At 40.2% G+C, this 25,818-nt stretch overlaps 1 protein-coding gene and 1 non-coding gene across 2 annotated transcripts; one reads left to right on the forward strand and one right to left on the reverse strand.

Moving 5' to 3' along the window:
* The first annotated feature begins 1,017 nt into the window (after nucleotides 1-1,017).
* LOC120025513 (cytochrome b ascorbate-dependent protein 3-like) lies at nucleotides 1,018-25,292 on the forward strand. Its single transcript, XM_038970080.1, has 8 exons — nucleotides 1,018-1,107; nucleotides 1,149-1,187; nucleotides 4,185-4,380; nucleotides 6,277-6,485; nucleotides 6,714-6,868; nucleotides 7,448-7,610; nucleotides 23,761-23,871; nucleotides 24,918-25,292. The coding sequence occupies exons 1-8, from the start codon at nucleotides 1,018-1,020 to the stop codon at nucleotides 25,290-25,292; spliced, it is 1,338 nt and encodes a 445-aa protein (XP_038826008.1).
* Nucleotides 18,006-18,077, reverse strand: trnaa-ugc. Its single transcript has one exon. It is a non-coding gene; the product is annotated as a tRNA-Ala (tRNA).
* Nucleotides 25,293-25,818: the final 526 nt, after the last annotated feature.

Consider the following 25,818-nt stretch of genomic DNA (forward strand, 5'->3'; position numbering starts at 1 on the left):
ACATATATATAAATATTGTCCCCTATCTCTAATCACATTACAATTATTATTATCATTATTATTATTTATTCATTTATTATTATTATTACTGTTATTGTTGATGTCATTATCTCACTTCACTTTAGCAACAGTAGCTTTTCATTAATGCTTACAAAACTTATCTGAATTTGTAAAGGCCTGAATGTTTCGAGTTCAATTATTGGTTCGCTGGTAGTAGAGGATCTCTAATGAATCCTTAGAAAAAGTAACCTTCACTTTTAGCTGCCATAAGACAATGGAAAGCCTTTTATGCCTTATTGTGAAGCTCCTGTTCCGAAAGCCTTTTGGTTGAGGAATGAGCTGAAGTTCCCTTGGGAAGTTATCAAAATGTATCATTCTACAGTAAGCAGGACAAACTGTTGTGCATCAGAAGTTACATGCCTCTCTACCCTTTAAGTGAGGCATAATTCCTTCAACCAGCCAAAATGAAAGACTTCTAGATAGATTGAATGTTTGATACAATGACAGTCTCAATGAGTGCCTGCGATGGGCCTGAGCTCTCAATGAAGCTACTGCACTTCAATGGAATAAGATAAGCTGCGACGAGGCGCTGCACAGGGTAGAATAAAATGCAAATATTATTTTGCATTGATGGTGAGAGAAGACCATGCATTATCACATCTACCAGTATATCACTCTGCCCAAGATTCATTACACCTTAACAAAGTCCAACTTTAAAAAGGTCCAGTTAAAAAGAGTATTTCCAAGACTCATTAGGATCTTTAGGAATACATTGAAAATGTAATTCTCATTAAAGGAAAATTTCACCCCAAAATGATATTTTGGTATTTGTTTCATCAGTCCATTGTTGATATAGTCCAAAAATGTTTTGCATGTCATCAAGTTTTCAAGATATATAACTTTCAAAATACAGAAATACAGCTGGTATAATGCATTTTTTTTACTTGAGTTAATAAGTCTTGTGTCATTGGTGTGATGATATTTGCATACCATCAGAGGACTTTGGACCAAGTCAGAATGATAGCCTCAGTGTCTGACCAGCACCAGCCCTACATAAGTGTTCTTCAGCGTTTCAACAACTCAGCAACTCTCACACTTCAGATCAAGGTAAGTGTGATACCCCTGAAATAACACAGAAAAGATGTTAGCATAAGAAGTTACAACAGCTTAAATCATTGATAAATATGGTAAAGGTATCTTAACATAAATTGAGGGAAGATGTATTTATATATTTTTCAAAAGTTCTAAGAAGGTGACATGAGGTTTCCAAAGATTGATGAAAACAATCAAAATAAACAGATGGCACAGATTAGATGACAGATATCAGATATTGTCTTGTTCCAGATGATTGAAGGACATGCTGACGTCAACAGAACATTCTCTAATAAGACCTCAACAAAAGAGCATCTTACATTCTCTATTTTGACTTTTCCTGTCAACATCAAATGTCATCATGCTCCCATTTTGCCCTTTCAAAGGTGAGACGAGGACAGAGCAAAAAAGTTTAGAAATCTAAGGATAATGACAAGTAAGGAAAGGAGAGACGAGGAGTGACTCAGTGGGAGACCATTTAACTCTCAGATGGAGGACAGGTCTCCCTTTGTCTCGACCGGGAGGGAGGGTGTCCTTCCCCTGGAGAAGAGGAGAGGAAGAAATGACTTTCAATTCATCTCACTGTTCCTCTCATCAGACACAGGGAAAGTGTGACCCATGGTTGAATCTTTCCTGTGCTAGTCAGTGAATTATTGTCCAACAGTCCACATCAAGTCAGCTGAGGGTCAGTCACTTTTGAGGATTCCACTACCGTTAAGTAAAGAGGCCATTTGAGTGGTTGTAACGACAGCATCTGTTGACATTTAACATGTCATGAGGATATAAAGTTGTCATATTATACGACAGAGAGAGAAAAAGGAAAAATATATCATTCTATTACAGGCTGTAGCCGACAACAGGGGCCTGTTAAATTGAGTGCAACTTCACAACACGTTCAGATAGAAATGTATGGTGCAGAACAATTATAATTGTCCATCATGTAGAATAGGGATTTGTGTCAGTTCTGTTCATTACATTTCTATCTGGAACGCTCCAAACGTATCACATTAATGAACACACCCCTGGCCTACTCTAACTGCTCCTATCACTCCTCTCTACAGCTGACCAACAGTCGCAGAATGGGGAACACCAACACTGCCAGCCACCTCAACAACCAGAGCAAGATGAACATCCGTGCTTTCCTGTCCAATGCCAAGTTAGAGATCGACGCCTTCATTGTCTCCAACGCTGCCGCTGGCAGCAGTGACACCTTGACCAAGCTGCAGCAGCAGCCCGGTGGCAAGAAGTTCAACTTCAGGAAAGACGTGCAGTGTGTCCGTGTGCTGGCCTTGCAGAGTCAAGAGCTGCCCTGGGTGGATAACAAATTTATCTCCGTCTTTGTGGAGGACGAGAACGATGAAAACATATGTTCCAGACAGATTGTTCAGTGCATGGCTTTGTCCTCTCCTGTGTCTTTCATCGTATATGATGTATAGCTATAGCAATGATTGATCCCATTGAAACTGTACTCTTTGGTTAATATCATTAGAAGGTGCTCTGACCAGTTCCGACATTGGCCGTTGTCATTCATTAAGGTTGTTTCCCTGATTTTGAATCTGTTCATTGGAACAAACATGCCATACCAACACAGAACACACCACAAAACACCTCACGAACATGAAAACGCACATTTGTACCTGAACATCTGAATGCTGACTCATCTGTCAGAGAAATTTAACTAAAACTATGTCACTTCTTTAGGGACTTTGGTATCATTGACAGCTTCTGAAAAACCTGTATTCTTCTGTATCCTTCAAGTGAAACTGTTATATGACTTCATGCTCTTGGGGAATTCTTCAGTGGATGAGCACTGTGCTCTTCATTATTTTGTAGTGAAAGAATATTTTGCTTGTCTCTATTTTGTCTCCCAGTTAAAGTGTGTCAGGTTACCCCTGTGTGATAGGCCTTATGTTCCTTCTATGGTCATCTGTTCCAGCTCAAATCAGAGAGTTACGCGCTCCTCTGTCTAACCTTCTCCATGGTCCAGCTCTGTGGCAATTCAGATTACATGGTTTAACTCATTCACACAGACGCCTTTGTGATGCTGCGCCTTCGATCCACAATGACTTGACAGAAAACATATTATGAAAAATGTTTTTCAATGACATCCAACATTTGTTTTCCTTGACTTACAAATAGCTTGTTTAAGAAAGAGGAAGCACTTACCTAGTGGTGATCTCCAGGAGTTAGGGGAGGGAAAAGACAGTCTAACTCAATCTTAATTAGTAAGGATCTCAGACACAGATTTAAGGGGAATGTTCCTGCACTGGATGACAAACGAGCAGGGAGCTTTAATTTGTGTTTCTCTGTAACACAGGGGACTGGCTGATAAAACATTTGTGAGAACAGAGAAGGAAGGAAAAAAACTAAAACAAGGGAAAAAACGATTTCATCATAGGTAAGTGATGATACTTTCCCTCAATAGTACTACTAAATTAAATGTATATAATGTCATTAAGCTTTAACCATGTTTTATGCTGTTTAAGCTGTTATGTCATGCTTATTATGTACTTATACATAATCTTTGCTTTTTCAAGATAAAGTTAATGGTAATCCATCCATCCATCCATCCATCCATCCATCCATCCATCCATCCATCCATCCATCCATCCATCCATCCATCCATCCATCCATCCATCCATCCATCCATCTCTCTCTCTCTCTCTCTCTCTCTCTCTCTCTCTCTCTCTCTCTCTCTCTCTCTCTCTCTCTCTCTCTCTCTCTCTCTCTCTCTCTCTCTCTCTCTGTCTCTCTGTCTCTCTGTCTCTCTGTCTCTCTGTCTCTCTCTCTGTCTCTCTGTCTCTCTGTCTCTCTCTCTGTCTCTCTCTCTCTCTCTCTCTCTCTCTCTCTCTCTCTCTCTCTCTCTCTCTCTCTCTCTCTCTCTCTCTCTCTCTCTCTCTCTCTCTCTCTCGTTCACTCGCTCTCTCTCTCTCGCTCTCATTCACTCTCTCTCTCTCACACACTCTCTCTCGCTTTCTCTCTCACTCTCTCTCTCTCGCTCTCCTTCACACTCTCTCTCTCGCTCTCTCTCTCTCTCACTGACTCTCTTACACACACACACAACCCCCCCACAAACACAAACACACACACAGACAGACATGATCTCCTCCACAGTGTTGTTCTATGGGAACTACGTGCTGTGCCTGTGTCTGGGACTGCTGTGTGTGGTGTTTGTCAGTTACTGGAACATTGAGTGGCGTGGTGGCTTTGCCTGGGATGCGTCCTTTCTGCAGTTCAACTGGCATCCCGTGCTCATGGTGACTGGCCTGGTAGTCCTGTATGGGAACGGTGGGTCACAATAATGATTATGATAATGACCATAATACATTTCATTCAATCACCAGTATTTCATATTTTCATTTAATGGAAAATCTCAGAGTGCTTCATACTGTGTGGACAAAAGCAAGAAATTATGGAAATTATAGCAGGGCAGATTGTAAATTAGAAAACTGTGAGGACAGACACTGGGAGACGAGAAGTAAGTACAGGGAGTGAATATTTAATAAATACCAGACATGAAACAAAACACGGACAGCGTCTGGACAAGGGGAACATAACGACCTTAATGCTGACACTGGGATCAAACTGAGTAATAGACAGATATAGAGGAGGCAATCAATAAAGTGATGGAGTCCAATGAGTCCAATGAAGCGCTGATGCGCATAACGATGGTGACAGGTGTCTGATGATGGGCCGCCTGGTGCCCTCGAGCGCTAGAGAGGGGGAGCGGGAGCAGGCGTGACAAAAACAAACCTCCGTTTGGAAAAGTTTTAAATTGTTTTCTCCTTTGAGGGTTTTCTCACTAAAAACTTGTTTGAATTTGGTTTCTTTCAATTACTTAGGTGTGTACTTGATTCCACTGTTTCTATTGTGTCAGGCAAGCTAAATCAAACGCGTTTAAAGTATTTGAAAGAAAATAAATAGACCTGGCCTTCTCTTTGGATCCAGGTCAGGTATCATCTCCACAAGGTCTATCACAAAGCCAAGATAATAAAGGCTTTTTAAACTACACCAAAAAACAAAATACTTCCAACAGGAGCGCTTTGACCAACCTGTCAATCTGGTCTCAGAGCATTTCGTATTATTCTGTACGTAATTCCAGGACACTCCACTTAGTATGCTAGCTGGCTAACGTTAACTAGGCTAGGGGTTAGGGTTAAGGTTAGGGTTAAGTTTAGGAGTTAGGTTAAAGGGTTAAGGTTAAGGGTTAAGGTTAAGGTTAGGGGAAGGGTTAGCTAAAAGGGTTAAAGTTAGGGTTAGGGAAAGGGTTAGCTAACATGCTAAGTAGTTTCAAAGTAGCTAAAAAGTAGTAACTAGTTGAAAAGTTGCTAAATTGCTACAGTTGTCCGTGATGAGATTTAAACTCACAATCGCTGGATTGATTGATATTCGCGTCATACGCCCACTCATCCATCCTACTTTAGTTTTTGCCTTAAGTAATCATCTGTCTTACCTAACCATACCAAACGTAACATATTATACTAATTTTAGTTAGGCTTGCCATATCAAAAGGGGTTGAATACTTATTGACTCAAGACATTTCAGCTTTTCGTTTTGTATTCATTTCCAAACATTTCTAGAAACTTAATTTCACTTTGACAGTATGGGTTATTGTGTGTAGGTCAGTGACACAAAATCAAAATGTAATCAATTTTGAATTCAGGTTGTAACACAATATTTTGTGGAAAAAGTCAAGGCGTGTGAATACTTTCTGAAGGCATCATTTGTGCCATGGCACCAATGATTACCAACCTCCATTTTTTCCCATCTTCAGTCTCCCTACATCCCCATGTCACTTAGTATACATTAAACAATTAATACACTATACCCCTCCCAAGTCCCCCCACTCCCAATCTGTCTTGCTGTATTTACTTTATTAGTGACCTTCAACTGACCTTGCACTGTAGCGTTCCTCAATGATGTGACTGTGTACCAGTACATTATTGTAAGTATCCATATAGGTCTTGGAGTGGTTATAAATACTAAGTGGTTATAAACTGTATGGAATAACATGTGGGAGGGGTCATGTTACATGTGGTAGGACAGGCTAGTGCACCCAGAAGAGACAAACACAGAAAGGAGATAATACATCCCACCATCTGGGAAAGGCTGATCTAAAAGTCTTCTGTGTCTTTCTGTGTGTGTGTGTGTGTGTGTGTGTTTGTGTCTGTGTGTTGTCTGAAGCGGCTATCCTATACCGCATCCCCTTTACCTGGAGTCAGAGGAAGCAGCGCTGGAAGCTGGTGCACGCTGCTCTGCTGCTGTCCTCCCTGCTCCTGTCCATCCTTGGGCTGTGTGCTGTGTTTGACTTCCACACAGGCTACCACATCCCCAACCTGTATTCCCTCCACAGCTGGGTGGGCATCTGCACCGTAGTCCTGTTCACTGCCCAGGTAGGAGGGGGAGACGTTGGGCAGGGACCAGGGTTTTTTCCCTGACCCATGTGAACTGACCAGGGAAAACTCTGTTTTTCATGTTCAGGTCATATGACCCTAATTTAAAAAAACATTCATGTACCTGTGTTCATGGTTCAAATTGCACATTGGGCAGCTTTTCTACCTCAAGCTCATTTGATGCAACCCATCTTGCTCAACCCTTTTCCTTCCCTTCTCATTGGTCAGTGGGTCCTTGGCCTGGTTGGTTTCCTGTCTCCCTGCTCTCCCCTCGGGTTCCGTAAGCTCCTGAAACCAGTTCACGCCTGGATGGGCATGGCCATCTTTATCCTCAGCCTGGCCTCCTGTCTCTCTGGCATCAACGAAAAACTGCTCCTTGCTCTGTGAGTGACCAGAAACGCTGATCCTCCACCAATAACAACTAACTACATTGGTCCAACAATCTCCACAATGATTTTCTGTATAAAGGCCAATGTGACATTGAAACGCTTTAGGCTACATGAAATATTCACAGTTATGGATAAATTAAAGAACTTTACATTTTACAGAACAAAATTAGGTTTGACAACTTATAAGAGCATAACAGCAATTTCATTGTAGTATTTCCTTAGCCTTGGTGCCCCAAAACTCTTGACATTGAACAAAGAGTTGGCCACAGAAACAGATTGGTTCCCAGTTTAGCCTTTCCCTTTAACTACAGTGACTCCATGAAAGGAGATGTTTTATTATTATTATTTTTTATTTCACCTTTATTTAACCAGGTAGGCTAGTTGAGAACAAGTTCTCATTTACAACTGCGACCTGGCCAAGATAAAGCATAGCAGTGTGAACAGACAACAACACAGAGTTACACATGGAGTAAACAATATACAAGTCAATAACACAGTAGGGGGAAAAATGAGTCTATATACAGTGTGTGAAAAAGGCATGTCATTAATTTGAGGGTTTATGTCTCTATTCAGCAACGGCAACAGCAACAGCACCGCAGCCTATTCCTCACATCCTCCAGAGGCCTTGTTTGCTAACTTCCTGGGTGTCCTGATCGTGGCCTTTGGATTGGTGGTCCTTGGAATCCTATCCAACCAGAGGTGGAATAGGCTGGAGCCAGGGCAGGAGAGCTCTAGAGTGAGTATGGTGCTGTCAGCACTAAAGTCCTAGACTGAATGACAGCCTGTTTCTGGAATAGCCAGGTTATCAGGTGTGTTCCAGATACATATTTTCTAAGCAGGTCTGTGCAGATTATCGGACCTTTACAATACCTGGACAAGTATTTATTATCTATAGGAACCATATCAACATGATATAATGACTGATTCTATAATCTCTACAGACCTGCACAGAAAATGTGAATCTGGAATGCACCTATTGTGACAATGACAAAAGATTTGTGCAGTTCATGGCAAAATTCAGTCTGCATTTTTCAAAGGACACAAACAGACCTAGCTGGCTTTTGTAATTGAGACTGAGCTTAGTAGACCCTTGGCTTTGCCTTTGAGACTGAGCTAAATGCTTGTCAATGTTGGCCCCCCTATCCATGTAATCTTATTTATTATGTTCACCGATCCTAGATCATCACTCCTACTCTGAGATGCTTTATGAATACCGGCCCTGATGCTTTTTTATTGGCTGTAGCCTACTGTGCTTGGAATTATAGTTGTCATTTTTATGCTTTTACTCCAGTCATTGCTTCCGGAGGACAACTGAAGAAGTAGAAGACCTTGGTGTCCTCTTCTTCTCCCTGCCCTTTTCTATTTTTGGATAATGGATCAATTGGAGACAAAGAACACTCTGATGTTCCCTCCTGTGTCTCAGAATACCAGCTGTGGTAGTAGTTACACGTGACATGATGACATGATGACTGACATGCAATGTTTTTACTCTATACTGTCTATAGTATATGGGAGACTATGTGCATTAAAGCCTTATTGTGTGGTACAAGCCTTATAGAAAAGTTTGTGGTCATACACACATCCTTAAAAACATAGGTGTTGGGCTAATAAAGAATACTAGTATAGAACAATAATTCACCACTTTATTGACAACGTTTTGATCCAAAACTAATTTTTGTCAGGTAAAAAAAATACTGAGTGCACACATCCCAAAATATACACATTTCACCTCATATGACCATTGTCGACATGACGCGTGGTGGGTGCAAAAACAATTTGTGTGTCTCCAATAATGTAATAACTATCACATGTCACGTAAGACCCAGATGCAGACAACATCGAAGTAACAACAGTTTATTGATCGAACAGGGGCAGGCAGAGGTCGGTAATCCAGATAGGTGGGGCAAAGGCACAGGACGGTAGGCAGGCTCAGGGCAGGCAGAATAGTCAACACAGGTATAAATACACAGGGGATAATGGGGAAGATGGGCGACACCTGGAGGGGGGTGGAGACAATCACAAAGACAGGTGAAACAGATCAGGGTGTGACAAATAACAATGAGATGGGTACATGTAGTCGTTCCAGAAAATAATATATATCTACAAAATGACTAAGTAGGTGACCTGGAAGGCAAGACTAATCAAAGTGACATATTCATGTAGGAAATGGTCTATAGGCCCTATACCATACAATTATTAGGCTGTACTACTGCATAGTCCATTCTTAAAAGCTCTCTTAGGGCTTGGATGCCGCTAGCGGGATCAAAATCAAAAACATCCGGTGAAGCTAGAGCGCGCCAAATTCAAATTACAAAATTTTAATATTAAACATTCATGAACATACAAGTGTCTTACATCATTTAAAAGCTTAACTTCTTGTTAATCCAACATGGTTATGGGCTTACAAAAAATCTGTACCATGTCAGATATAGAGTTGTCAGATGTCAAAAAGGCTTTACGGTGAAAGCATACCATGCTGTGGACAGCGCCCCACATCAAAATACTTTTTCAACCAGCACCGGCTTGACAAAAAATCTCAAATAGCGATAAAATAAATCACTTACCTTTGAAGATCTTCCTCTGTTTGCAATCCCAAGGGTCCCAGCTACACAATGAATGTTCGTTTTGTTCGATAAAGTCCTTCTTTATATCCAAAAAGTCAGTTTAGTTGGTGCCATTGATTTCAGTAATCCACTCCTTCAACATGCATACAAAGGAATCCAAAAAGCTACCGGTAAACTTCATCCAAACAAGTCAAATGACGTTTCTCATCAATCCTCAGGTACCCTAATATGTAAATAAATTATAATATTTCAGACGGAAAGAACGGTGTTCAATAGAAAAGGAAAATAACGAAGAGCGTGCCCTCATTCACGAGCGTCAAAAGTATACCTGTCCTGATGAGAACACAACTACTTGTTTGTTTTGTAAGAAACAAGCCTGAAACCCTGTCTAAAGACTGTTGACATCTAGTGGAAGCTATAAGAACTGCAATCTGGGAGCTATTTTTTTGTATATCCCATAGGCCTGCATTGAAAAGGCCTGTGACCTCAAAATATTTTTCTGATGGATTTTCCTCTGGTTTTTGCCTGCCATATCAGTTCTGTTATACTCACAGACATTATTTTAACAGTTTTGGAAACGTCAGAGTGTTTTCTATCCAATGCTACCATTGCATATCCTAGCTTCTGGGCCTGAGTAACAGGCAGTTTACTTTGGGAACGTCAGTCATCGTCAGTCAATTCAGCATACTGCCCCTAGCCCTAAGAGGCTGATTTGATCATGCCTGATCCTGCTCTCTCTGTTAAAACTGTATCATAATAATGTACTAAAAACACTATCCTCTCTTTGCAATGAAAATGTTTTGTGTTTTGTGAAAAGTTTAATAAAGTTGCCATATCCTCCTGAAACCCAGCAAATCATTTTTGTCCACTCTAATGGACATTGTTTCTTTATACTTCTATTGGTACATTTTTCAGCTAGAACTCCAGTACACAGGCGGGAGGCGGGCGCTTCAGTACTGTAATTGGCAGTAATGCACCATAACGTTGGATCCCAATTGCCGATAAACCCCACAGAGGAAGAATAAGAGGCGGTGGCGACAACAGTAGCTAAGCTAGTTAGGACAACGGTAGACAGTGTCCTTTGCCCCCCGCCTGTCGGGCACTGCTTTTCCGCAGTTCTTTTAATGACGGCGAGGGCAGGTGTTAGGCAGGTGTTAGCCCAATAATGGACTAAAGGAGCCTACCATTATTCCTTATAGTCCAAGGACATTAAATGTTCTGTTTAAAGGCGAATTAACTCTGGAAGCCAAAACAGCCAAATACTCCATCTAAACCTGAATCGATACTCAATTGCAGTATGGTTCTAGAAACATAAATCCCTCTACTTTCATATCACATCAAAATAATTTTACACTTATTTCACAAAATACACACTAAAAGTACACTGTTTTAACCGGTTTTAACACAGTTGCAGCCAACAGTAGTTTTCAGTGACAACAAATTTGTGGTGTCCATCTTCCATTTACACACAGGTGTTTGGAGGCGGCAATAGCTAATTAGCACAGGTAGTCCACTCTGTCTTCCGTCTGTTTTCCGTAAACAAGCACTGTAACATGGAAGTATGGGTCTCAGTTTTTTTAATGATTTCTCCTGATATACGTTCTTTGTGTTCCCAAATCTGCGCCGCAAGTGATGCGTGTTAATGTTCAGACCAAGAATCGGGGCTCTTAATAATGCAGTGGGCTAAATCAGGGTCACACAGTGTGTTTCTTGGAAGTCTTAAACAAATCTAAGTATACATCTCACATACATGGTTATGGGCTTACAAAAAATCTGTACCATGTCAGATATAGAGTTAAAATGTATTCAATTTTGAGTTTGCATCCCAATATTACACTTTACCGTTTGACATAGAAACACTGGATCTTCAGCGTTTAAAAAATTATAAAATAATTGTCACGATCGTCGTAGTGAGGAGACCAAGGCGCAGCGTGAGAGAAATACATTCTTCCTTTTAATAACGAAGAACACTTAACACACAATACAAAATGAACGTGACCGCTACAATACTGAGTGCAAACATGCAACATCACATAGACAATTACCCACAACCCGCCTAATGCCTCTGGCTGCCTTAAATATGGCTCCCAATCAGAGACAACAATAAACAGCTGTCTCTGATTGAGAACCAAACCAGGCAACCATAGACTTTCCTAAACACCTACACTGAACACAACCCCATACACTCTACAAAACCCCTTATACAATACAACCACCCAAGACGAGACAAATACACACAAACATCCCCCATGTCACACCCTGACCTAACTAATATAATAAAGAAAACAAAGATAACTAAGGCCAGGGCGTGACAATAATGAAAAATATTCATATTGCACCCATGAGGCCACTAGGTCATTTGACTGCAGGAAAGGGCTAACACAACTCCCCCATACAGAATACGCATTGTCCAATGACTCGTATGTATAGTTTGCGTGTTTGTCAAATCAAATGTTATTTGTCACATGCACCGAATACAACAGGTGTAGACCTAACAGTGAAATGCTTACTTACAACCCGTTAACCAACAATGCAGTTTTAAGACAAATAAGTGTTAAGAAAGTATTTACTAAAATAAACTGAAGTTAAAAATTCATAAAGAAAAAAAAAGAAAAAACAGAAGAAGATAGAAAAATAACAAATCATTAAAGATCATCAAAAAAATAACAGTAGTGAGGCTATATACAGGGGGTACCGGTACAGAGTCAATGTGGAGGCTATATACAGGGGGTACCGGTACAGAGTCAATATGCGGGGGCACAGGTTAGTCAAGGTAATTGAGGTAATATGTACATGTAGGTAGAGGTAAAGTGACTATGCATAAATAATAAACAGAGAGTAGCAGCAGCGTTAAAATGGAAATAGTCTGGTTAGCCATTTGATTAGCTGTTCAGGAGTCTTATGGCTAGGGGGTAGAAGCTGTTAACCTTTCTGCGCACAGATCCCGATTACGGGATCATTTCCCTAAACAACCGCTATAATCATGCAATCACAAGTGAAATATACCAAAACCCAGCTTAGCTTGTTATTAATCCACCTATCGTGTCAGATTTTGAAAATATGCTTTACAGAGAAAGAAATCCAAGCTTTTGTGAGTGTATCAATCAATGCTACAACAGCTAGCCCCAAATTAGCATGGTCACGAAAGTCAGAAAAGCAATAAAATGAATCGCTTACCTTTGATAATCTTCGGATGTTTGCACTCACGAGACTCCCAGTTACACAATAAATTTTCTTTTTGTTCGATAAATATTACTTTTATAACAAAAAAACGCCATTTGGGTTGCGCGTTATGTTGAGAAAACTACAGCCTCGTTCCGGTGCTGAAAGGCAGAATTTTTTTCCCAAACGTATCAGATACAAAAATATTACTAAAAATATTTATAATCATGCAATCACAAGTGAAATATACCAAAACACAGTTTAGCTTGTTGTTAATCCACCTATCGTGTCAGATTTTGAAAATATGCTTTGCAACGAAAGCAATCTAAGCTTTTGTGAGTGTATCAATCAATGCTAGAACAATTAGCCTTATATTAGCTTGGTTAGCTTGGTCACGAAAGTCAGAAAAGCAATAAAATTAATCGCTTACCTTTGATAGTCTTCGGATGTTTGCACTCACGAGACTCCCAGTTAAACAACAAATGTTCTTTTTGTTCGATAAATATTACTTTTATAACAAAAAAACGCCACTTATTCAATAAGAGAGAAAAGGAAAATGGAGAGCTCCCCTCTCGCGCGCAGGAACTATTCAGAGGACACCTGACTACTTTTGAAAAATCTCGTTCATTTTTCAAAATAAAAGCCTGAAACTATGTCTAAAGCCTGGTCACAGCCTGAGGAAGCCATTGGAAAATGAATCTGGTTGATATCCCTTTAAATGGAAGAAAGACTGGCCAGGAAACACAGATCTTTTTTTTTAAATATCACTTCCGGGTTATATTTTCTCAGGTTTTCGCCTGCAGAATCAGTTTTGTTATACTCACAGACAATATTTTGACAGTTTTGGAAACTTTGGAGTGTTGTCTATCCTAATCTGTAAATTATATGCATATTCTACGATCTGGACCTGAGAAATAGTCTGTTTACCTTGGGAACGTTCTTTTAAAAATAAATAAAAATCTGACCCCTAGCGTCAAGAAGTTAAGAAGCCTTTTGGACCTAGACTTGGCACTCCAGTACCACTTGCAATGTGGTAGCAGAGAGAACAGTCTATGACTAGGGTGGCTGGAGTCTTTGGCAATTTCTAGTGACGTTCTCTGACACCGCCTGTTAAAGAGGTCATGGACTGCAAGAAGCTTGGCCCCAGTGATGTACTGGGCCATACGCACTACCCTCTGTAGTGCCTTGCGGTCGGAGGCCGAGCAGTTGCCATTCCAGGCAATAATGCAACCAGTCAGGATGCTCTCGATGGTGCAGCTGTAGAACCTTTTGAGGATCTGAGGACCCATGCCAAATCTTTTCAGTCTCCTGAGGGGGAATAAGCTTTGTCGTGCCCTCTTCACAACTGTCTTAGTGTGTTTGGACCATGATAGTTTGTTGGTGATGTGGACACCAAGGGACTTGAAGCTCTCAACCTGCTCCACTACAGCTCCTTCGATGCGAATGGGGGTGTGCTCAGTCCTCCTTTTCCTGTAGTCCACAATCATCTCCTTTGTCTTGATCACGTTGAGGGAGAGGTTGTTATCCTCTCTGGCGCAGGCGTGCCGCTAGCGACCCACCTCAACAACATCCGGTGAAATTGCAGAGCGCCAAATTCAAAATACAGAAATAGTCATAATAAACATTAATAAAAATACAAGTGTTATACATTGGCTTAAAGATCAACTTCTTGTTAATCCAGACGCTTTATCAGATTTCAAAAAGGCTTTACGGCGAAAGCATACCATGTGATTATCTGAGGACAGCGCCCTGGTTACAAAGCGTACAAACATTTTCCAACCAAGTAGAGGAGTCACGAAAGTCAGAAATAGCGATAAAATGAATCACTTACCTTCGAAGATCTTCATCTGGTTGCAGTCACAAGAGTCCCAGCTACACAGTAAATGTGTGTTTTGTTCGATAAAGTCCCTCTTATATCCCAAAAACTCTGCTTTGTTGGCGCGTTTTGTTCAGTAATCCACTGGCTCAAAGGCGGTCAAAACATGCAGACGAATACATCCTAATAGTATCGGTAAAGTTTGTCGAAACATGTCAAACGATATTTATAATTAATCCTCAGGTTGTCAATTGTCTAAATAATCGATAATATTTCAACTGGACAATAGCGTATTCAATAGAATGGAAAAACAACGAAGGGCGTGCACACGGGCACGCGCGCAAACCAGCACTGCATGCTTCCTCAGTCCACTGACAGAAAGGTCTCACTCTTCTTCATTTTTCAGAAAACAAGCCTGAAACAATGTCTAAAGACTGTTGACATCTAGTGGAAGCCATAGGAACTGCAATCTGGGTCCTAACCCATTAGATACTCAATAGACATTCAATTGAAAACTACCCACATCAAAAAAATCCTACTTAAAAAATATATATATTAAATTTTTTAAAAAGGTTTATTTTATTTTATTTTTTATCCCACTTCCTGGATGGATTTTCCTCAGATTTTCACCTGCCATATCAGTTCTGTTATCTTCTTCTAACTAGGGGGCGCAATTTTAACATTTGGCAAAATATGCGTACCCATTTTAAACTGCCTATTTCTCAGCCCCCGAAACTAGAATATGCATATAATAGATTAGGATAGAAAACACTCTGAAGTTTCCAAAACTGTAAGAATTTTGTCTGTGAGTTAAACAGAACTGATATTGCAGGTGAAAACCTGAGAAAATTTCAAGCAGGAAGTGGCACTCATTTTGAGAGCTCTGTGTTCCAATGCCTTCCTATCGCATATGTGAAGTCTCATCAATAAGACCTCTTTTTCTATGTCTTCCCTAAGGTGTCAACAGCCTTTAGACGTAGTTTCAGGCCTTTATTTTGAAGGATGAGCCTGCAAGAGCACATTGGGTAAGTGGACAGGTGGGGGCTCTCCGGGTGATTTTTGCGCAAATCTGAAAGGTAGCCATTGTCTCTCTCGCTCCTAGTGAAATGCCAACTGTCCCGGTTGATTTATTATCGAATAGATATGTGAAAAACACCCTGAAGTTGAATCAAAAACAACGTTTGACATGTTTATGTGGACATTATGGATATAATTTGGAATTTTTTCCACCGTTGTCGCGAACGCTTTTTCCGGTGGATTACTTGTGATGACGCATCAAACAAACGGAGGTATTTGGATATAAAACATATCTTTATGGAACAAAAGGAACATTTGCTGTCTAACTGGGAGTCTCGTGAGTGAAACCAACCGAAGATCAACAAAGGTAAACGATTAATTTGATTGCTTTGCTGGTTTTTGTTTTGAACAGCGCTAGCTGTTCTTATTGTTTTGTCGAGCGATCGATACATTTACACAAATGCAAGTATTGCTTTCGCTGGAAAGCATAATTTCAAAATCTGAGACGACAGATGGATTAACAAAAGGCTAAGCTGTGTTTTGCAATATTGCACTTGTGATTTCATGAAATTATATTTTATGATTACCCTCTGGCGCTAGGCTACGCTATGCTAGTCAGGGTTTTTAATGACAGAAATCCCGGATCCGGGATGGGGATTTCAGAAAGGTTAAACTCACATACATTATTTTAACCGTTTTGGAAACTTTAGAGTGTTTTCAATCCAAATCTACCAATTATATGCATATCCTAGCTTCTGGGCCTGAGTAACAGGCAGTTTACTTTGGGCACGCTTCTCATCCAGACGTCGAAATACTGCCCCCAAGCCATAAGAAGTTATCCTCTTTGGTCTAGACGGGGCGCTAGCGACCCAGCTCGACAACATCCGGTGAAATTGCAGAGCGCGAAATTCAAATGACAGAAATAGTCATATTTAACATTCATGAAAATACAAGTGTCATATATCAGAAAAAAGCTTAACTTCTTGTTAATCCAGCAGCTGTGTCAGATTTCAAAAAGGCGTTACGGCGAAAGCACACCATGCGATTATCTGAGGACAGCGCCCCGCACACAAAAGCATTAAAAACATTTTCCAACCAGGCAGGTGCGCCATGAAAGTCAGAAATAGCGATAAAATAAATGCCTTACCTTTGAAAATCTTCTTCTGTTGGCACTCCAAAAAGTCCCAGCTACATCACAAATGGTCCTTTTGTTCGATAAAGTCCTTCTTTATATCCCCAAAAACTCATTTTAGCTGGCGCGCATCATTCAATAATCCGGTTTCCCTCCTTCAAAATGCATACAAAATTTATCCCAATCGTTAACAATAAACTTCTCCAAACAAGTCAAACAACGTTTATAATCAAACCTCAGGTATCCTAATACGTAAATAAACAATAAAATTTAAGAGGGAGATAAACAACAAAGTACGCGCTCTCATCCATGCGCGTTAAAACACTACAGCCAAAATGGGAGCCACTTAGAAAAACTACAAATTCTAGCTCATTTTTCCAAAAACAAGCCTGAAACTCGTTCTATCTAGTGGAAGCCCTAGGAACTGCAATCTGGGAGGTTTTCCCTTCATATTAAACATGACAGCCATTGGAATCAGTGGTGGGCTGAACTTTTTTTTTTTCTGGATGGTTTGTCCTCGGGTTAAGAAGCCTAACTTCCATTCATGGGCAACGTTAGCTAGTTAACATTCGTCTTCTACATCTAGCTACATATTGAACTTCCATCCACTCAGGCCAGCGGCACAACAATGTATGAATTTATGGTTGGATCAGAATCACCCATTGGCTAGTAGGGAGAATTAAGTAAAACCACAAGTCCAAATCCCTATCTCCATCCATGTCTAATTTAGGAAAGGGCCAATTTTTGCTAGATAGCTAGCCACCGGAGGACAACAACACAACGAGATGCAACAATTAAAGTTTTTCTGTCAATAAGGTATGCTCTCAATGGGATTTGATAGGAGACAACAGACAGCATCAGAGAGATGGCCTACACATAGACAGAGGGGCGCTGATTCGCTCGCACGGATGCTTTTTCCTGTGAGATATATTCAGCCTCTTGCGAATTTAAGGAACATTATGAAACACAGAGAGACGAAAGATAAATGATTATAGTTTTTTTTTTCTTGGTCCATTTTTTGGGAAAGCCTGGCTTCCCTTGGATCCATGAATACACGTCACTGATTAAATAAGATCTAAATAAGAGCTTGTTCATAAATGTCTTCTGTAGTGGACATCAGGATGCGCCATCTGTTTTTTACTTACTGTACCATTTACTGTAATGTTACATTTGTCATATTTACTTTCAACCAAATCCTTACGTCCACTACAGTGCACATACAATCCAAAAATCTCTGTGTTTTCATCAATCTCAGTTGTCTGTATTCATGCAGAGGGGGAGCCCTGAGTGGTCACAATCGGACACAAGTCTGAGTTTAAATATGCAGTGTGTGTTGCTTAGTATTTTGTTTGACAATAACACTTAGCTATGCTAAACTACGGGTGAAATCCATAGAGATTTGGACAAACAATGGGTTATTCAAAATTTTGAAAAAAGTTGTGGAGATGCCGGGGATTGAACCCGGGGCCTCATACATGCAAAGCATGCGCTCTACCACTGAGCTACATCCCCTTCTGTACAGATAGAGAAACAATAAGGTTTTGTAAACAATGCATTGGAAATGTAATTGAATGTATTATTGAAATAACGTTTTTGCAGTTGCCATTTCCACAAAAAAGTATACTCCGTTATCGCAGAGAATATAGTTAAATTGCCTACGGAGAATACCGGGAAGATTGTTCTTCACCTTTACCACAAGATGGCAGTATCTCCATACTACATACTGTATAAACCGTGACATCGACCTCAACGTTTGATTTCACCAGAGATTTGATATCACCAAAGAAAGGCTATATTTGGATATGATCTTTGGCCATCAAAGATGGTGGTAAATGAACATTAATCAACACATTGAGTCTCCTTAATGTACATGTTGTTATCATGAATTTTACTTGTGCTTTCAACTTGAATGTCTTATTGTGTATGCATTGTAATATCCACGTATTTCAGTATCTTGGGCTCCAATACATCCAGTGGCGACCCGTCATTCAGGGCAGGTTGCCTGTTTTGCATGTTATTTTGGCATTAATACATGTCACATATCAGTTTGCAAACAATGTAAAAAAAAATAAAAATAATATTGAGTTAATAAAGACGCATACAAACATGGTCCCTTTTAGCTTTCTTGAGTAAGGCAGCTCCAAAATGCAGATGTTTCCGCCTAGCTCAGTGCTTTCAGTGCAGCCAGCGGAAAATACAGAGCATAGGGTGTCACGCCCTGAACTGTTTCACCTGTTCCTGTGATTGTCTCCACCCCCTCCAGGTGTCGCTTATTTTCCCCAGTGTATTTATTCCTGTGTTTCCTGACTCTCTGTGCCAGTTCGTCTTGTATGTTTAGTCAAGTCAACCAGCATATTTTTCCCTGTACTCCTTTGCTATTCTCCTTTTTCTAGTCCTCCTGGTTTTGACCCTTGCCTGTTTCTGGACTCTGTGTCCGCCTGCCTGACCATTCTCTTGCCTACCCCTTTCGATTATTAAACATTGTAAGACTCAAACCATCTGCCTCCTATGTCTGCATCTGGGTCTCGCCTTGTGCCTTGATAGTAGGGGTTGTTAATGTTCTGTAGTTGTGCCATGATTGGCTCAGTGTTCTGTCACTCATGGGGACACTAGTCACTGCAAATTCTAAGGGTAGAGCAAAAAAATTCAAGCCCCTTGGGTACTGCCATAGACTTACATTAGAAGTGCCCATCCAAGAAGGCTCAAGGTCATTGGCCACAGATAAAATGACATCAAATCACGTTATATCTACAGTAGCTTTGATTGGACTGATCTTAGCTAGCAAGCTAGCAGTCATCACCATGAATCAAGTCAACAATCTTATGGCAAATCCTTTTCAACCCTTGTCATATGAACAGAAATTATAGATAAAACGTATCGGTGCTCATCAGCCATTGGACATACACATTACACAACAAGTTGGAAATCGCAAATTCAACAATGAGTGGTTTGGAAGGAATCAGTGGCTAATTGCCTTGTGTGGTCCCAAGTTTGAGTTTAAGGTTATTTTTTCAAAGCTTAAAAGGGTAAACATTCAACATTGGCCATGCTGTCAATCCAGCATAACTTCTGCCACGCTCGGAACTGGGAAATCTCAGACTTCAGTGAGTTCAAGACAACTGGAAACTCTGAAAAATACCAGCTCCGACTGGAAAAATAAGTTTTGAACGGTCATCCAACTCGGAACTGCAAGTCAGGAACTCAGGCCTCTTTCTAGAGCTCCGACCTGAAGATCACTGACGTCATCATGATTCAGAGTTCCCAGTTGTCTTGAAAGCACCATAAATCCAGAGAATGCCAGACTTTGATGACTAAGTTTAATAACAAATGTTGACCACAAAGGACCGCCACGCCACCTTCCTGTTCAAGTGAGCACAGCACATCACAAGGTGAGTCCAAAAAGGTATTGTATGCTGCTGCATAAATTATGTAATATGCCAGGGAGATATATATACCGTAGCTAAGAAAGTAATACTAAGTGTGTGTTGTGTAGTAAGTTGTTAGTAGCCCATATGCCTCACCCTAATAATTTGGTCCCTTTTCCCCTCATAATTTCGCCAACTGTTCTGACTTGGTGGTGCACATGTAGCCTATAGCCTGTTTTAGAGAAATGTAATCATTGAATATTGTAAGAGCTTTCATTGTCTGCTTATATGCCCCCTTTATTTATCCTACGGTTCTGACTTGGTGTAAAGGGAGAACACTGTAAGAATGGCCAATGTTCTGAATTCTGTCACTGTACATTTCAAAAGTGCTGAACAAATAGCTATATTGACTATGTCCATCCTAGCTCGCTCATTAATGTCTTAATCGGAATTACGGATTGCCTTTTATCTGATCGTCATCCCCTTACAGTATGCCATAGTTTGTACATCTCAATTGCTAGTAGAAACCACATTTGTTTAAGCAAGTCAGCCATATCAGCTATGTTTTTTTACAAGGCAGTAAATGAGGCTGAATGAACTGTTTCGCTGCCAGACAAGGCTCCGCTGATAGCCCGGTGTAGCAGTGGTAAGGTGTTGGGACTGCTGTTGGGGCTCTGCTGTTCGAACAGCTTTATGTAGGCCCGAACAGTTTGTGGGCACCGTTTGTCACCGTTATAGTGCAATTCATGTATTGTGTTGTGTTGTGTAGTGGCTTTGCTGACATGCATCTAAAAAAGTAAATGTACACCAAGATTTACATACTAAAATCACCACTGCATACATCAGTCAAATCTTGAAACAGTTGAAAAATATATTGCTTCGCCTCATCCTCGCTGATGATATCAAAGAAGGTGGGAAAGTTTGTTAATGATAGCTATCACTTTTAAGGAATGTAGAAGCTTCATGTTGTTACCTAGGAGACAATTGTTACATCACATCAGTCAGGCATCAACATATTTGCTGAGATCTAGAAAGAGCACTGGTCTCATTGATGGTCAGAAGGAGCAGATGTATTCAAATCAAATATGAACATGGTTTTGCTGCTCTAAACAGGTGAAATACTCCAAATAGAAAATATTATACATGAGATATCATGTTATGTGGAATTCTCATGGTTACTTTTTTCACTTCTTGGTTTATACTTTTTGCTAAACACCAGACCAGGCCGCGTTTAGGTCAAACCAAACTGTCAGCAGAGCGTTAAAAAATGGACCTCACAGAAGAGCTGGGGCAGTTGGACCTGCTGACCACCGATGGACCATTCACCATGAAGGAGATAACACAGGTGCAGACACAGCAGTCACATGCTTCGTAAACAACAGGTGTAAACTGACAGTGAAATGCTTATTTACTTGCCCTTCTCAACAATGCAGAGAGAAAGAAAATAGAGAAATAAAAGAAAAGTTAAACACGTGATAATAAAAGTAATAATAGATACACAATGAGTAATGATAACTTGGCTATATACACAGGATACCAGTAAAGAGTCGATGATAACCTGGCTATATACACAGGATACCAGTACAGAGTCGATGATAACCTGGCTATATACACAGGATACCAGTACAGAGTCGATGATAACCTGGCTATATACACAGGATACCAGAACAGAGTCGATGATAACCTGGCTATATACACAGGATACCAGTAAAGAGTTGATGATAACCTGGCAATATACACAGGATACCAGAACAGAGTCGATGATAACCTGGCTATATACACAGGATACCAGTAAAGAGTTGATGATAACCTGGCAATATACACAGGATACCAGAACAGAGTCGATGATAACCTGGCTATATACACAGGGTACCAGTAAAGAGTCGATGATAACCTGGCTATATACACAGGGTACCAGTAAAGAGTCGATGATAACCTGGCTATATACACAGGATACCAGAACAGAGTCGATGATAACCTGGCAATATACACAGGGTACCAGTAAAGAGTCGAAGAGTCTTCACTATTATTCTACAATGTAGAAAATAGAACAAATTAAGAAAAACCCTTGAATGAGTATGTGAGTCCAAACCTTTGACTGGTACAGTATATACATATATATAAATATTGTCCCCTATCTCTAATCACATTACTATTATTATCATTATTATTATTTATTCATTTATTATTATTATTACTGTTATTGTTGATGTCATTATCTCACTTCACTTTAGCAACAGTAGCTTTTCATTAATGCTTACAAAACTTATCTGAATTTGTAAAGGCCTGAATGTTTCGAGTTCAATTATTGGTTCGCTGGTAGTAGAGGATCTCTAATGAATCCTTAGAAAAAGTAACCTTCACTTTTAGCTGCCATAAGACAATGGAAAGCCTTTTATGCCTTATTGTGAAGCTCCTGTTCCGAAAGCCTTTTGGTTGAGGAATGAGCTGAAGTTCCCTTGGGAAGTTATCAAAATGTATCATTCTACAGTAAGCAGGACAAACTTTTGTGCATCAGAAGTTACATGCCTCTCTACCCTTTAAGTGAGGCATAATTCCTTCAACCAGCCAAAATGAAAGACTTCTAGATAGATTGAATGTTTGATACAATGACAGTCTCAATGAGTGCCTGCGATGGGCCTGAGCTCTCAATGAAGCTACTGCACTTCAATGGAATAAGATAAGCTGCGACGAGGCGCTGCACAGGGTAGAATAAAATGCAAATATTATTTTGCATTGATGGTGAGAGAAGACCATGCATTATCACATCTACCAGTATATCACTCTGCCCAAGATTCATTACACCTTAACAAAGTCCAACTTTAAAAAGGTCCAGTTAGAAAGAGTATTTCCAAGACTCATTAGGATCTTTAGGAATACATTGAAAATGTAATTCTCATTAAAGGAAAATTTCACCCCAAAATGATATTTTGGTATTTGTTCCATCAGTCCATTGTTGATATAGTCCAAAAATGTTTTGCATGTCATCAAGTTTTCAAGATATATAACTTTCAAAATACAGAAATACAGCTGGTATAATGCATTTTGCATAATAACCTTGCAAAACGCAGCATCATATGATGCAAAGTGCATCAAACCGGCTGTATTATTTTTTTTTAAGTAAAGTTATATACAATACCTTGACAACTTGATTGTCTCTAAGTGAATATCTGGGCTGAGCTATGGTAGGATAGGAGGTATGATGGAGTGGAAGGAGAGGAGAGTGAAAGGTAAGTGGAGTGAGTGTGTCAGCAGCAGAAAGAGATGGCTGTGAAACCGTGCATGAATAGTCCACACTCCACATGTCCGACTGCAATTGACACAACCCTTTCAGAGAAACACTAAGGAGACAATCAACTGGTCTGAAGGGTTTCTGTCTGTCCTGGAACAGTGTTCAAGCACACACTGGCTCCACGTCATTTCACCGCTTCAGAGTGGATCTGCCATCAAGGGACAATAAGAGGGCAGTCTGGGCAGATGATGACAGAGCTTTTACGTTTATTTATTTTATTTTTTATTTAACCTTTATTTTATTAGGCTGACATTTATTTACATACATTGACAAGGAATTGAGAGTGGTCTAGAATGCATGTTTTATTGTCTATTGACTATTATTACGCTTGTTCAATTACAGATTATGCATTTTTGTAAAATAAAAAATATTTTTCGAAGTAAAAGTTGTTGGGTTTTGACTTTTGAATTTTTACTGGGCCCTGAACGTGTGAAGGAAATTTTTAACAGCCTGTACTTGACCATATCAGGTGTGCATTTTTTTTACTTGAGTTAATAAGTCTTGTGTCATTGGTGTGATGATATTTGCATACCATCAGAGGACTTTGGACCAAGTCAGAATGATAGCCTCAGTGTCTGACCAGCACCACCCCTACATAAGTGTTCTTCAGCGTTTCAACAACTCAGCAACTCTCACACTTCAGATCAAGGTAAGTGTGATACCCCTGAAATAACACAGAAAAGATGTTAGCATAAGAAGTTACAACAGCTTAAATCATTGATAAATATGGTAAAGGTATCTTAACATAAATTGAGGGAAGATGTATTTATATATTTTTCAAAAGTTCTAAGAAGGTGACATGAGGTTTCCAAAGATTGATGAAAACAATCAAAATAAACAGATGGCACAGATTAGATGACAGATATCAGATATTGTCTTGTTCCAGATGATTGAAGGACATGCTGACGTCAACAGAACATTCTCTAATAAGACCTCAACAAAAGAGCATCTTACATTCTCTATTTTGACTTTTCCTGTCAACATCAAATGTCATCATGCTCCCATTTTGCCCTTTCAAAGGTGAGACGAGGACAGAGCAAAAAAGTTTAGAAATCTAAGGATAATGACAAGTAAGGAAAGGAGAGACGAGGAGTGACTCAGTGGGAGACCATTTAACTCTCAGATGGAGGACAGGTCTCCCTTTGTCTCGACCGGGAGGGAGGGTGTCCTTCCCCTGGAGAAGAGGAGAGGAAGAAATGACTTTCAATTCATCTCACTGTTCCTCTCATCAGACACAGGGAAAGTGTGACCCATGGTTGAATCTTTCCTGTGCTAGTCAGTGAATTATTGTCCAACAGTCCACATCAAGTCAGCTGAGGGTCAGTCACTTTTGAGGATTCCACTACCGTTAAGTAAAGAGGCCATTTGAGTGGTTGTAACGACAGCATCTGTTGACATTTAACATGTCATGAGGATATAAAGTTGTCATATTATACGACAGAGAGAGAAAAAGGAAAAATATATCATTCTATTACAGGCTGTAGCCGACAACAGGGGCCTGTTAAATTGAGTGCAACTTCACAACACGTTCAGATAGAAATGTATGGTGCAGAACAATTATAATTGTCCATCATGTAGAATAGGGATTTGTGTCAGTTCTGTTCATTACATTTCTATCTGGAACGCTCCAAACGTATCACATTAATGAACACACCCCTGGCCTACTCTAACTGCTCCTATCACTCCTCTCTACAGCTGACCAACAGTCGCAGAATGGGGAACACCAACACTGCCAGCCACCTCAACAACCAGAGCAAGATGAACATCCGTGCTTTCCTGTCCAATGCCAAGCTAGAGATCGACGCCTTCATTGTCTCCAACGCTGCCGCTGGCAGCAGTGACACCTTGACCAAGCTGCAGCAGCAGCCCGGTGGCAAGAAGTTCAACTTCAGGAAAGACGTGCAGTGTGTCCGTGTGCTGGCCTTGCAGAGTCAAGAGCTGCCCTGGGTGGATAACAAATTTATCTCCGTCTTTGTGGAGGACGAGAACGATGAAAACATATGTTCCAGACAGATTGTTCAGTGCATGGCTTTGTCCTCTCCTGTGTCTTTCATCGTATATGATGTATAGCTATAGCAATGATTGATCCCATTGAAACTGTACTCTTTGGTTAATATCATTAGAAGGTGCTCTGACCAGTTCCGACATTGGCCGTTGTCATTCATTAAGGTTGTTTCCCTGATTTTGAATCTGTTCATTGGAACAAACATGCCATTGAAAAAGAAGGCTTTTCAAATATGTATTTTTTTTACACTTCTCGCACATCTTAACAAGCTGTCATACCAACACAGAACACACCACAAAACACCTCATGAACATGAAAACGCACATTTGTACCTGAACATCTGAATGCTGACTCATCTGTCAGAGAAATTTAACTAAAACTATGTCACTTCTTTAGGGACTTGGGTATCATTGACAGCTTCTGAAAAACCTGTATTCTTCTGTATCCTTCAAGTGAAACTGTTATATGACTTCATGCTCTTGGGGAATTCTTCAGTGGATGAGCACTGTGCTCTTCATTATTTTGTAGTGAAAGAATATTTTGCTTGTCTCTATTTTGTCTCCCAGTTAAAGTGTGTCCTGTTACCCCTGT

The sequence above is a fragment of the Salvelinus namaycush genome, chromosome 31 (genome assembly GCF_016432855.1).
Source record: "Salvelinus namaycush isolate Seneca chromosome 31, SaNama_1.0, whole genome shotgun sequence".
Taxonomy (NCBI): Eukaryota; Metazoa; Chordata; class Actinopteri; order Salmoniformes; family Salmonidae; genus Salvelinus; species Salvelinus namaycush.